The sequence below is a fragment of the Cornus florida genome, unplaced genomic scaffold (assembly GCF_030987335.1).
Source record: "Cornus florida cultivar Cherokee Brave unplaced genomic scaffold, ASM3098733v1 CherokeeBrave_3.0.0_Hap2_Chr06, whole genome shotgun sequence".
NCBI classification, from domain to species: domain Eukaryota; kingdom Viridiplantae; phylum Streptophyta; class Magnoliopsida; order Cornales; family Cornaceae; genus Cornus; species Cornus florida.
The window spans coordinates 96,125,127-96,138,023 of NW_026775576.1; the positions used below are offsets into that span (position 1 = coordinate 96,125,127).

Here is a 12,897-nt window from a genome sequence, read left to right on the forward strand (position 1 = left end):
TAATATGATATATGTTTCAAATAGCGGAGATGCTAGCTTAAGGTTTAGTAATTATAGAAGACAAAACAATTTAGTTGATGATACTCAAGAAGACTTTTTAACTACACTAATAGAGATAGAATCTCTTGAGGAAATAAATGTCATTTATGATAGATTAGAAGATGAAATTCTAGATAAAATAATGTACGATTTTGATAATTTAGAATTAGAAGCGTTGCAAGACAAGTATCCAGAACCTAAATACAAACTTATCGAAAGTATTTACTTAGGACAAGGAAATAATGATGATATTAAGAAAAATATTCTAAGTGTCGGATTTGAATCATTCTATACAACATTAGAATTAAGCACAGTAATAGAAGAGTTAAATGTAATAGAGCATAGAGAAGAGAAAGCACCAGAAGGATCAGACTCTCAGTCAATCGATCAAGAAATGAGTGATCAAAGAAAGACTAACACCTCAGGTAGTAATACCCTAAGTGATGACTTTACTACTGGACAAAGATTAAATCCCTCACGTGAAACTTATGTAAAAAATATAAATATACCAAATATGTACACATTAACACAATATCGTAGACAATATGATAATATACCAGCACAACAATCAGGAACAATATTAGACATAGCAAGGCACGATCCCCAAGACTGGGCAAAAGTAATCGAAAATTGGGAACAAAATTGTATTCGGCAATCTATTTTGACCAATTTTGACAATAGAACTCAAGCCTTAACCTATTATAAAACCCTATTAAGAGGAACAATTCATGATTGGTTGCAGGCTTATAAAGTAATTTATCCCAATAATTATGCCATCTTACGTGATAATTTTACCATTCAAGGCTTTACCAGCCTCATTAAAAAGGTATTAGTTGGTGAAGATAGATTATTAGATGACACTTTAATAAAACAAAACGAAGCTTTACGTAATTTAGAATTATTACAGATTTGTGATTTTAGATACATAAAAAACTACACCAATAAGTTTTTTGAGTATTTTGTAGCCACTGGTAAAACATGTGATAAAACATCACTTGATCGATATCTTCAGAACTTACCCGGAAGCGTAGGAACTAACATATGGGAAAAATGGTTAGAAAATCCTAAACGCGATACGCTAACCATAGGAGATAGTTAATCATGTGTATAACATGTTATAAGCAGAGTGTCGACAACGTAAAGAGTCTAAACAAATCAAAAAACAATTTTATTATACGTATAGACAAGTAGATTTTCCACTCCAGTATGGGTTTATGCCTCAGAAAAATTACAATTATAAGCACAATAAACCTAAAAAATATAATCTGCGTAAAAGCAAGACCTACAAGAACTTTCGTTATAAAAAACCTTATGTCAGAACTAACTCTAGGCAATTCAGAAAGCGGCCTTGGTATAAAAAGCAAAAAATAAATAAAGATAAAAACGACAACAAACACAAGGATAATAAGGTAAACAATTTACCCACAAAGGAAAGACACTGCAAATATTTTATTTGTGGAGATCCAGGACATATTAAACCAAGTTGCCCTCGTCGATACAAACTGAATCCTATTAAAAGGATACAAGAAAATATCAACATACTTGAAGATATTGAAGAACAGATAGATGAATTATATGAACTAGAAAATATTTATGACTCTGATGATGATAATGAAAGTATATATAGTATCGAGAGCTTATATAACAACTTTGATAATGATGAAGACCTTGAACAATGGCTTCATTCAATAGAAGATTTCGTTTACGCTATAAGTAATCCATCATGTCAGTATAGTTTAGTTAGTTTTCAATTTTATTCTTATAATTGTAAACAGTGCAATACATCTATTAAAAAAGGTCATTACTATGAAAATCATTGTAAAACTTTATTATGTCATAATTGCTATACAAAATATGAAGATAAGCAAGAAGATATTTTAGTCGAATCTATAAATTCAATGTATAAACCATCTAGTCTAATTCAATTCACAGTAACATTAGAATTTAGAGAAAAATTAGTTCAAACCTCAGCTATGCTTGATACTGGAGCACCTAAAAGTATAATTCAAAAACAATTAGTCCCAGACGAAGCCTTAGTAAAGTTAAATTATAATGTTAACATGAGCCAGTATAATAATAAAAAACTTCCAATAACCCATTGTGTTCAAAACATTCCTATATTAATTAATAATGAAAAGTTTGTCTTACCCCAGACTTATGTAGTTAATAATATTCCTAACACCTATGATTTTATCTTAGGATTAAATTTTATAAACTCACTTACCGGAGGATTTATGTATGCCCCTACAGGTTTATAGTTTTTTAAGAAATGAACATTTATTCCATTTAGAGATCCTTATATTCCTCAAAAAGACAAAGGAGTAATTACATATGTTAATACTTTACCTATGACAGAATAAACGACAGAAAATTTATTTGATGTATTCGAATTTTTAAAAGACGTTTCTGAAGCCTTAATGTTTTTTAGTCATCTTAACGAACCAAATATTTTCCTACATTGATAATCTTATAAGACTAGCTGAAACTACCAAGATTCTAGGTGAAGACTCCCAGAAACACTGGTATAAAAATAAAATTGAAGCAAAATTAAATATAATAAATCATTTTATAACTATAAAGACACAAGATAATCTTCATACCTTAGACGATCAAGAAGAATTCCAAAAACAAATTAAGGAACTGTTATTACTAAAAGTAATAGTAAACATGGGAGTCCAGCTTTTATGGTTAGAAATCATACCGAAATAAAAAGAGGAAAGACTCGTATGATTATAAATTATAAACGATTAAATGATAATACTTATGATGATAGTTAAAAAATCCTTAATAAAGATGTTTTAATAAATCGAATTCAAGATAGAAAATGGTTTTCTAAATTTGACTGTAAATCAGGATTTTGGCAAATCCGTATGGCTGATGAATCAATTGAATGGACAGCGTTCACATGCCCTGAAGGACATTATAAGTGGTTTGTTATGCCTTTTGGATTAAAAAATGCGCCACAAGAATTTCAGCGTAAAATGGATACTATATTTAATAAACACTCAAAATTTTGTTGTGTTTACATCGACAATATCTTAGTCTTCAGTCAAACTAAAGAAGAGTATAGAAAATATCTTGAACTTATATTCGACGAGTTTATAACACAAGGACTCATTATAAGTAGTAAAAATATGATATTAGAAAAACAATTTATTGAATTCTTAGGTTTATACATAAAAGATGGAAAAATAGAATTACAATCTCACATTGTCAAAAAGATTTTAGACTTTCCAGATAAATTCGAAGAAACCAAATCGTTACAAACATTTTTAGGATTATTAAACTATGGTCGTAATTTTATTCCAAAATTAGGACAATTAGTAGGACCTTTATATTCAAAATTAGGATAACACGGTCAAAAATATTTCAATACCCAAGACATAGAGTTAGTTAAGAAAATGAAATCTTTAGTCTCTCAGTTAAAACCTTTATAACTCGCACTTGAAAAAAGTTATAAAATTATTCAAACAGATGCATCAGCTCAAGGATGGGCATGATTACTTCTTCAAAGACCAACAAAAGATCTCCTCGAGATGAAGAACAAATTTGTCACCATACTAGTGAAACTTTTAATAAAGCATAATCTATTTTACCCTCAACAGATCTAAAAATTCTAGGAGTAACCAACTCTATTGAAAAATTTCAGATATTCTTAGATAAATAATTTCTTATACGAAAAGATTGTGATAATATAGTTAAATTTGCAAATAAAGCAAAACAACAGCGGATGTCTGCTAAGAGATGGATTTCCTTTATTGACTGTATTACTGGAAGAGGTTTTAAACCTATATTTGAACATGTCAAAGGAAAAGATAATTATTTAGCAGATATTCTATCTTGTTTACTAATTGATTGTTAAATTTTGCAGGAATGGAAACAAAGAGCAACAATAGATATAGTCTTATACCAGGCACTTCTAATCCTCTTTTAATTATCCAAAACCCAGCTCAACAGTTCCGTGCTAGACATAATCTTTTTCCTGACCAAAAACTTATTTTAGATAATATTTGGTTTTCTAGAAACAACCCCGATAGAACCCTCATCAGAAATTTAAACACTAAGTGAATATTTCGTATCATTAAATAAAGCGTATCAGAATTTACAGCAAGAACATGAGACTCTTATATCTCATTATAAAAAGTTAAATTTAGCTTATCAAAAGACGACAGCAAATGCCACAGAACTAACTATTTCTGAGCAACGGACTAATGAAGATGAAAATCTTCAGAATGTTCAATTTCTGCAGGTTCAAACCAAGTATGCCAAGTTATTACTTATGTTTTCTCCCACATACAGAGAAATCCTGAGACAACAAGTTGAGCTCTTTCCTGAAGACATCAAAGAGCTAATCCTTGAATAAATTAAGTCTGATGGGCTTAAGGAATGGGTTGATATCCAAAATTACCTCAGAAACAACAGTCTACCCAAAGAAACCCGCTATAACTATACTTTCATAAGATTAATACGAACAGGCACTGATATACCAATAGCCATTATCTTGTTAGATGTAGACCCTATTTTCTTTATTCCTTTTGAAATAGCTATAAAAACCCTTTTTCTCTACCAAAACAACCATTTGTTATTTAAGCAAGCTGTCAGAATTAGGAATGATATATAGTGTCACTATACCCAAAGACACGCCCTTAGAATATCTAAATTCTTTATGTAATTTTCCCAACCATCTAAACCAAGCCATTGCCTTCGAACAGAAACTAACCCAAATTTTTATGCCAGAAAATTCAATTCTCCTTCAAATCCACAGTACTCCCCCAGAATGGGTAAAGGATGGAGCTATAATTTTAGGACAATATCGAATCTACATTCATTCTGATCCTACTGAAGTCAAAATTCTTACCCAACATGTTGATTTTGTAAATAACTTTCGTAATGAGATAGAACCAGCTACCTTTAACCATTTGGTGTACTATAAAGCCTATCAACAAATCCTGGTTTTAGACTCTATGATCATAATATCAACATGGAAATTTTTGTTAAAGTAAGAATTCCTTATGTCATTAAGTCCCCTCCAGAGATTGAGATATCCCCAGAAGTTGAAGAAATAATAAATGAAGAAAAGATGTTGTTAGAACAGTTCAATCTTGCCTACAGAAATGAAGAAACTAACTCACCAGACAGTACTGATGAATACCTGGCCCGCAGACATGCAGGAGCAAGAGTTGACAGTCCAACAGATAGCACTACCGACAGAAATTTGTCCAATATGTAAGAATTCTAGTAAAAAGGCAAATTCTCAACAGTGTACAGTTAAAAACAAATCCACCAAAAGCAGATTCTCAACAGCAAAAGTCAATATAATTCTCCAGAAAATGATATCAACAGTTCAGCAATAATTCATGTCATCTTATCTCTAAAACACCTTGAATCTCAACCATCCATGCAACATCTTCAAGTTAAACCGTCGATTCATCCCTCTCTTCTACTATACAATGAGCCTCTTTGCTCAAGAAAGGAATCGAGAGAAAAAAGCAATCAAGTCCAGAACCATCAAGCCTTTTCAGTTTCCAGTGTGTTTCTTTTGTGACTTCTTTCAGTTTTCTTTTATTTTAGAGTGTTCTTTTTCAGTAAAATATTGTGTGAGCAAGTATCCATGTACAAACCGTGTGTATCCATGTATATATTTCTTATGAAATAAATCATCCAGTTTGCTTTCACTCAAAGAATTTTCTTATCCCTATTTCATATTTTAAAACTTTCGGGCAAAAGAGTTCTGTCAACAGAAGATCAAATATATAGATTTTATTTAGCCAGACAGTGTAGATCTTAGAATTTTCTTGAATCCAACCAGTACAAGCAGCCTTAGTTTTAATTTAACAATTTCTTCTGTGAGTTGACTCGAACTGTTGGCTTATTGGCTCGTTCTTTGCCGGTGTTCAGGCATTTCTATAGGGCGTTATCAGAGCGTTATCAGATTCGGTAGTCATTTATGTGATTTAATTGTTATTTTACTTCTATGTTATCTTGCTTGCTTCTATCCGGTTGGATCCAACTCAATTTTGGTATAAGAGCCTATACTGTTTCGTTAAATTTAATTTATATATAAGATCTTTTGTCAAAGAAGTCTTTAAGTCCATATTACGATATTGTGAAAATTTTACTATATTCAAGGATCTTATAGTTGTGTGGTTTAAAGTAAAAAGTAAAGTCCATTTTAGAGAAATATTGCATTGGTCAAACCAATAATTGAAACTTTAAGACCTTGTTTCAATTTTAAAGTAACATTTGGGCCTTAAGCCCATGTATTTATAAAAATCCCAAAAAATTATGGCAAGGTTAACTTGAAGTGGGCTCAAGCATGAGAGAATTATTAGTTATGGTGATTGAAAGATATTGCAGTTTGATGATTAATTTTTTAAAAAATTCAGCTGTTTGCTTGGGTGAATATTCAATCGATTTTTTAGCAACGACAAATGACAATGGGTTAGACGCAAATAATTTGGTTCATAGTTGTCCAATGGCTTATGTAATATGTGGAGAAGAGAGACATTTATTTTTATTTTTATTTTTTTTTTATGCTTTCCTTGTTTTCATATTTATATAGATTATATCCATATTTGATTTTCTCTGATGAAATATTTTCTTGTCTTAAAACTAAATAAATTAATAATATTAGTAAGTTTCTATTGTGTTTGAAAAATATAGTAAAAGAAAAAATTAACTCTTAATCAAGAGTTAACATTGCGAATTTAGAATTAAACATCTTTATTCCAACTTACTTATTGTTAAGGTGTAAATATACATATATATATATATATATATATATATATTTATGTCTATTAGTGTGTATAATTGTATATATTGATCTATATATTTGTGTTTGTGGACATTCAATTCGTTGAGGTGCTAGCCTTAGTTAGAGTTAAATAACATTATAATGAAATTACGATTGGAAATGAACGATTTGCAGATAATTGACTAAATTATACAATTTCATTAATTTGTAATATCTGCAATGTGTATCTATTCAAAATTAATTCATAGAAACACAAAGGAACAATAAGTATAAATTTTTATGTAAGCTATTGTAAAAATTCAACAGTTTTTATTATTATTATTTAATTCCATACCTTTTTGGGAGTTACTTGGTAAAAACTAACTACATTTATTTATTTTATTTATTACATTATGACTTTTAAATAAGGGAAAAGTGTAAAGCGAATATTGCAGTATAATTTTCCTTTTTTCTTCACGTACGAATTATTGAAGGTGCAGTGACACGACAAAAGAATCAACGCGATAAAAAAAGGTTCGTCACACGACTCACACACACTACTCTCTCTCTCGCCCGTAGTCTCTCCGCTCCGTCTGTTCTCATCTCTTCGGCTTCGATCAATGGAGACACCAACGAACACTCAGACAGAAGAAAGCCCTATCCAAACCCTAGATCAACACCAACCCGCAGATCCTCCAACACTTCCCACCGAAGACCACCTTCCCAACACAGATCCCTCACCAACCCTCCAACAACCACCGTCGTCCACCGCCAGTAAGGACGAGTCGACCAAGGACAGCCACGAACCGAAGAGTGTCGAAGACTCTGCGGCTGTCGGGGCTCCGATGGATTCGGCTACGAACGACAACAGCAACAACAACGCGCTCGTTTCCGATATGCAGAAGAAGATCCGCCGAGCCGAGCGGTTCGGGATGGCTGTACAGCTATCCGAAGAAGAGAAGCGGAATTCTCGAGCTGAAAGGTACTATCATTTGTATCTATATGTGTACATGTATCTCTATAGTCTCTATACAGATGTCGGTTTCATAACATACAGATGGGATAGGGTTAGGTTTGCGTTTATGTTATAATTTTAATTTCACGTTCCTCTGTTTAGGTTGGATTATGATTTATGGTTATTGATTACTCAGCTCGATGAATATATTTATGATTGTGTTTGTCAGGCCCCCAAATTTGAACACTGGAAACCCTCGTCTAGTACTCAAATCTGGTGCGTCACTCACATAAAACGTCCACAACAACCATTTTATCAATATATAGAATTAAATTTTCATCCCACAATTTTATTCATTCTCAATAATCCATGACATCAACACCAAGTAAATAAAATTCCACAAATTAACATCATCCCTATTACAACCCCAATATTACAACGTTCTTAATAAGAAAATACTGAAATACTGAAAATACAGACGCATAAAGGAGCTAATCTCCATCTCTGTCATGTCTCCATCACGCCACCTGAAAAATATAAGGGGGTGAGCTCACAAACTCACCAAGAAATGCTAAACACAATCATCTTTCAACAAATTGATCTTACTTCTCAAATAAGGTACTTTAATCTCGTATACTTATCTCAAAGTAAATTTAATTTTCACTTATCTCACATGAGACCCAAGCTCCTCTTGAATTGGTGGCTTGCTCAGCCAACAAGGTGGGGCACGCCGCATAGTTATGGACTACTAAAAACACACTGGCAGACCTAGATGGTCCCAGACCACATCCTCACAATTAGGGCACACTCAGCCGAATGGCCATAGAACAATATCATCAATAGGGCCCCTGATCATACCTAACATAACCATATCATCATAGGATTAGTCTCGGACTAACCCTCCGACCAATTAAATTATATCCAATAGTTACCAACATAGTTATTAAAGGCCCCAGGCGCACCAAGGTGCTAGAGGTCCTTTGGAGCTTAGGCGCGAGGCGCGCGCCTGAGTGAGGTGAGGCGCACAATTAAAAATTTAAACTACCATAATAACATTCATATCTCATAAGGCATATCAATATTCTAAAAATTAATATCAAATATAAAAAAGTAAATCCATCAACTATACAAGCATCCAACAACCATAAAACAAAGTACAAATTTGTTTTCTCGAAAGGTAAAGCAAAATGTGTTTTTTGAATGACAAAACAAAGCACAAAAAGAAATAAATATGTTAACAAAAAAAAAAAAAATTTGTTAATAAGAAAAAAGAAATAGAAAAAACAAAGCAAAAAAAAAAAGACAGAGAGATGAGAGAACTAGATGAAGAGAGAGATGTAAACAAAGATAAGAAGAGAGGAGAGATCTAGAGGAGGATGAGAGAAAAAAAAAGAAAAGAAAGAACTGACGTGACTTCGTCGTTCATCTTAGCAAGTAGGGCTTCGTCTTCGTCTCATAATTTCATTCTATTGTTGTTTGGTTAACACTTTGACTCTTGGGCTTTCTTATTTTTTTATTCTTTTGAACAATAGTTCTTTATATCGTATGATTAAGCTTTTTTTTTTGTTTATTAAGTTGTCAAAAGTACCCTTTTTGGCTTAAGAAATAGAACAATCGTATTTTTTTAAACAAATATCAGTGAGGCGCGCCTAGGCGCATTTCACAAACAGGACGAGACGCAACTGAGGCGCACGCCTAGTAAACATCAGTGAGTCTGGGATGACAACAGGCGTTAAATCTGAGCCTTGAGCCTAGGCGCGCCTTTAACAACACTGGTTACCAATTATACAAAAGTATGGAGTGCATTAACATTTAATAATTAAGACCAGTAATTAATGTGTTCTTCATACACTTTATTGTTACACAAGTTAATTCTACATAATTATTTATTATTATTAATTTTTTTAAGGGTATTATAGTGTTACTATACCTTGGCTCAACGGTAAAGTTGCTCTATTGTGACCTAAGAGGTCACATGTTCAAAACCAAAAATAGCCTCTCCATGTCTTTGTAAGGCTGACCCTCCTGAGACCCGCGACGGCGGGGCTTTGTGCACTGGGTTATACCTTTTACTACTAGTACATCAACATACATGATGTTTACGCCCAAATATGACTCTTTATATAGATCTAACTTAGTTTTGCTCCTAGAATGAGATGGCGTTGATTTCTATTTCCTGGTCCTTCTCGTGAACTGGGTCTATTTACTTTTCCTCGGCAGTTGCAATTTATAGTGCAAATGATTGCATTTGGATACCCCTTTTCCTTTTAATCCCTATATACTGATCAAACTTGTCAAATGTGGACCTGTCTCCTTGCAGATTTGGGACTGCCTCCAGTGCACATGGTTCAGATGCATTGAAGAAATCAGAGCAGCAGAAGAGAAAGGCTAGAGCAGACAGGTTCCATTTTCTGCCGTCTCACTCTACTACTATCAAAGCCCCTTTTTACTGGATTTGCTAAACTTCAAGTGCTTTGTTTGATTTCTCTTTTGGTGCAAATTGTTTTTGATCCTTTATGTTTCTTCTCAGGTTTGGGCTTGTACAGTCTGTTTCTGCTGATGAGGAGGCAAAGAAGAAAGCTAGGCTTGCCAGGTTTGCAGCAGTTTCCAAGACAAATCCACTGGAAGAAGAGAAAAAGAAAGCAAGGGCAATCAGGTCTGCATCATTGCAAAACATAGGCTTCTACCCCGTATTATAGTAGCGAAATGATTGTAATGCATCTAGCCCGTACTGTATATTTGATTAAGCATTAAAACTTATATAATTTCTACATTATTTTTTCCAGATTTTCGCAACCTCCGTCTAGTGCACTATCGCAAGTGAGTGGCGAAGCAATCATTGAGCCGGTAGGCCAACTGTAAATGGGTTACTTTACAAACTTGAAGGTGTGCTCTGGAACTGCATTGTTTTTGGTACTGATTCTTCTGATTTTATAATTTCAGAACACGGTTATTGCGGGCAAGGCTGGTGGAGGGGCTTGATTGTTCTCCCAATTCTTCTATTTACAGTAAGATTCACTCAAAGATGTGATTCGCCTTGATAGTCTCTCTTTTCATATAATGAATTAGTCCCATTTATGAGCTGTCATAATTAATTATTTGTCTCGCTTTGGCAGGTTTAGAGTTCTAACATTTTGCGACTCCCCAAGTGGCTTTATGCCTTTTTTTTTTCCCTTAAAAAAAATACGTGATGCCTGAATGCGGACTCTTCCATTATTTGATTCCTTCCTGTGAGGTGCAGCACAAGATTTAGGGTGAACAAAGAACCTTGCTCCCATCATAGGCGCAGTTGATGCAGTTTTCCCTGGTGAGGCCTAGGATAATCAACGAAAACCTCCTTAGCGTAAACTTATTTGAAATGACCTACTGAGAATATAAAAAATACTGAAATTTTAGCCTGGGAAAATATTCTGCTTGCTGAGTTTCTAATAATAACTATAATAAATAATAAAAGGATCATCTTGAAACTACCTACTTTAACTTGGTTTTATTTAAGGATTTTACCACCAATTTTCTCTAATTGACATGGCCAGCATCTTAAATCTATGTGTAGTCTATTGTAGGTGATGCCTAGTTCCTTAAATTTCAGTTGAGGTCAGCAGTGATAAGTTGAATGCAGTGAGTTCATTATAATCTGATCCAAGGATCCAAGATATCTAGTGTCAAAATTGTGGTATTACTTCATGTAGAACTGTTGCCATTGCTTGGTGTAATTGTAAAACCCCAGTCAAACATAGGCTTGAGTGTAAGAACAGTCATCTTTGTGCAAAATAATGCAAAAAATGTTGGGTTTGGCTCTAATTCACCCTTCTCAGCATGCTGCTTAGGCGGACTGTAAATGGTTGATGTCTTTTTACTTCGTATAAAATTTTGCGCCACTCTTGTAGAAGAATCCCTTTGTTAATTGAAATTACTTAATAATGCCTGCTGTGATTGAATTACATTTGGTACCTTTAGATTATTGTGTAATGTTCAAATCATGGTCTTTTATTGGAACGAGCAACCATTGGTTTATTTGAAAATTGACATATGAAGCAAATCTTCACTATTATGCTTCCTGACTCTATAATTGAAAGCCTCCAAGGTCAGTCATGAGATTTCTTGCACAAAGCATCTTTGCATTTAGATCTCTCTTTTGGATAGACGTACATATCTTTTGGGGGGTTTTGTGGGTTTCACTTTTGTGTGCCATTCGCAAGAGGGGGTGGCACATATTTTTGTCACTAGATATCGTTGATCAGTTGATGTTAAAATTGTGTGTTCTTTCTGAATGTTGCTTTCGAATGTCATTGGAAATATGTACATGTGTTATTACATATTGCTGTTTTCCAACTTGACTGTGATAGTTATTACAGAGAGGGTGAAATCAAATTTATGGTAAAAGCTGTCAGGTAGAATTCTGGAAAAGTGGAACTTGCAATTTGTCCTTGAGAAGATTAGCATTCAAATATATAATATTTTTCCAGGTCTATAATTCCAGAATTTCTGTTATTCTCAGTTTGTTATTTGAATTAAATTGACACTTGGAAGGTTGTTTGTTGATTATGTTGGTCTCACTTTATGAATTGTGCCACCAGAGTAGTTGGCTATGCAGAAACTATGGAGGATGTTTGATAACAGGATTTGTAGTTTTGTTGTTGCAACTGAACGAATTTTCTTTCTCAATTTGTAAGTACTGAAGTCGATTGGGGGTTATATTTTTATTGTTATATATATATATATATCAAGTGTATTGTAGTATATATCTTGGTGGAAAATCAAATAGTTTGTGTGATGTTTTGTTATTCATACTTGGTGATGAGATTACTGAAAGCTGAAATGGAAGGTGCACACCATCATAAGAGTCACCCAGGGTTTGTTACCACCCTGACAAGATTCTATAATAATATGGATAATGATTTGGAGTTCAAATGTTGGACAACTCTGACTGATTTATGTGAGTGGAGGCAATGTCATTAATGTTAGTCTCTATTCGCATTAAATTAGTCAGATTTCTTATCAATACTCTTTTGATATTCATTGTTAAGTATGGATTATGATTTGGAGCTTAAAGTCTATTGATGTGAACGGCGGCGATATCATTAATATTCCTGACGTATGCATTTTTTTTATAAAATTTGTCTGACTTTGGAAATTTATAGTTCGTATTTAACCATTTTATTTTTTAGAT

The 12,897-nt window shown here is 33.2% G+C and overlaps 1 protein-coding gene across 1 annotated transcript; it reads left to right on the forward strand.

The window, feature by feature from the left end:
* The first annotated feature begins 7,295 nt into the window (after positions 1 to 7,295).
* Positions 7,296 to 12,469, forward strand: LOC132313105 (protein MODIFIER OF SNC1 11-like). Its single transcript, XM_059811764.1, has 6 exons — positions 7,296 to 7,754; positions 10,048 to 10,128; positions 10,258 to 10,383; positions 10,514 to 10,574; positions 10,671 to 10,735; positions 10,844 to 12,469. The coding sequence occupies exons 1-5, from the start codon at positions 7,393 to 7,395 to the stop codon at positions 10,707 to 10,709; spliced, it is 669 nt and encodes a 222-aa protein (XP_059667747.1). The 5' UTR covers positions 7,296 to 7,392; the 3' UTR covers positions 10,710 to 10,735; positions 10,844 to 12,469.
* The last annotated feature ends 428 nt before the right edge of the window (positions 12,470 to 12,897 follow it).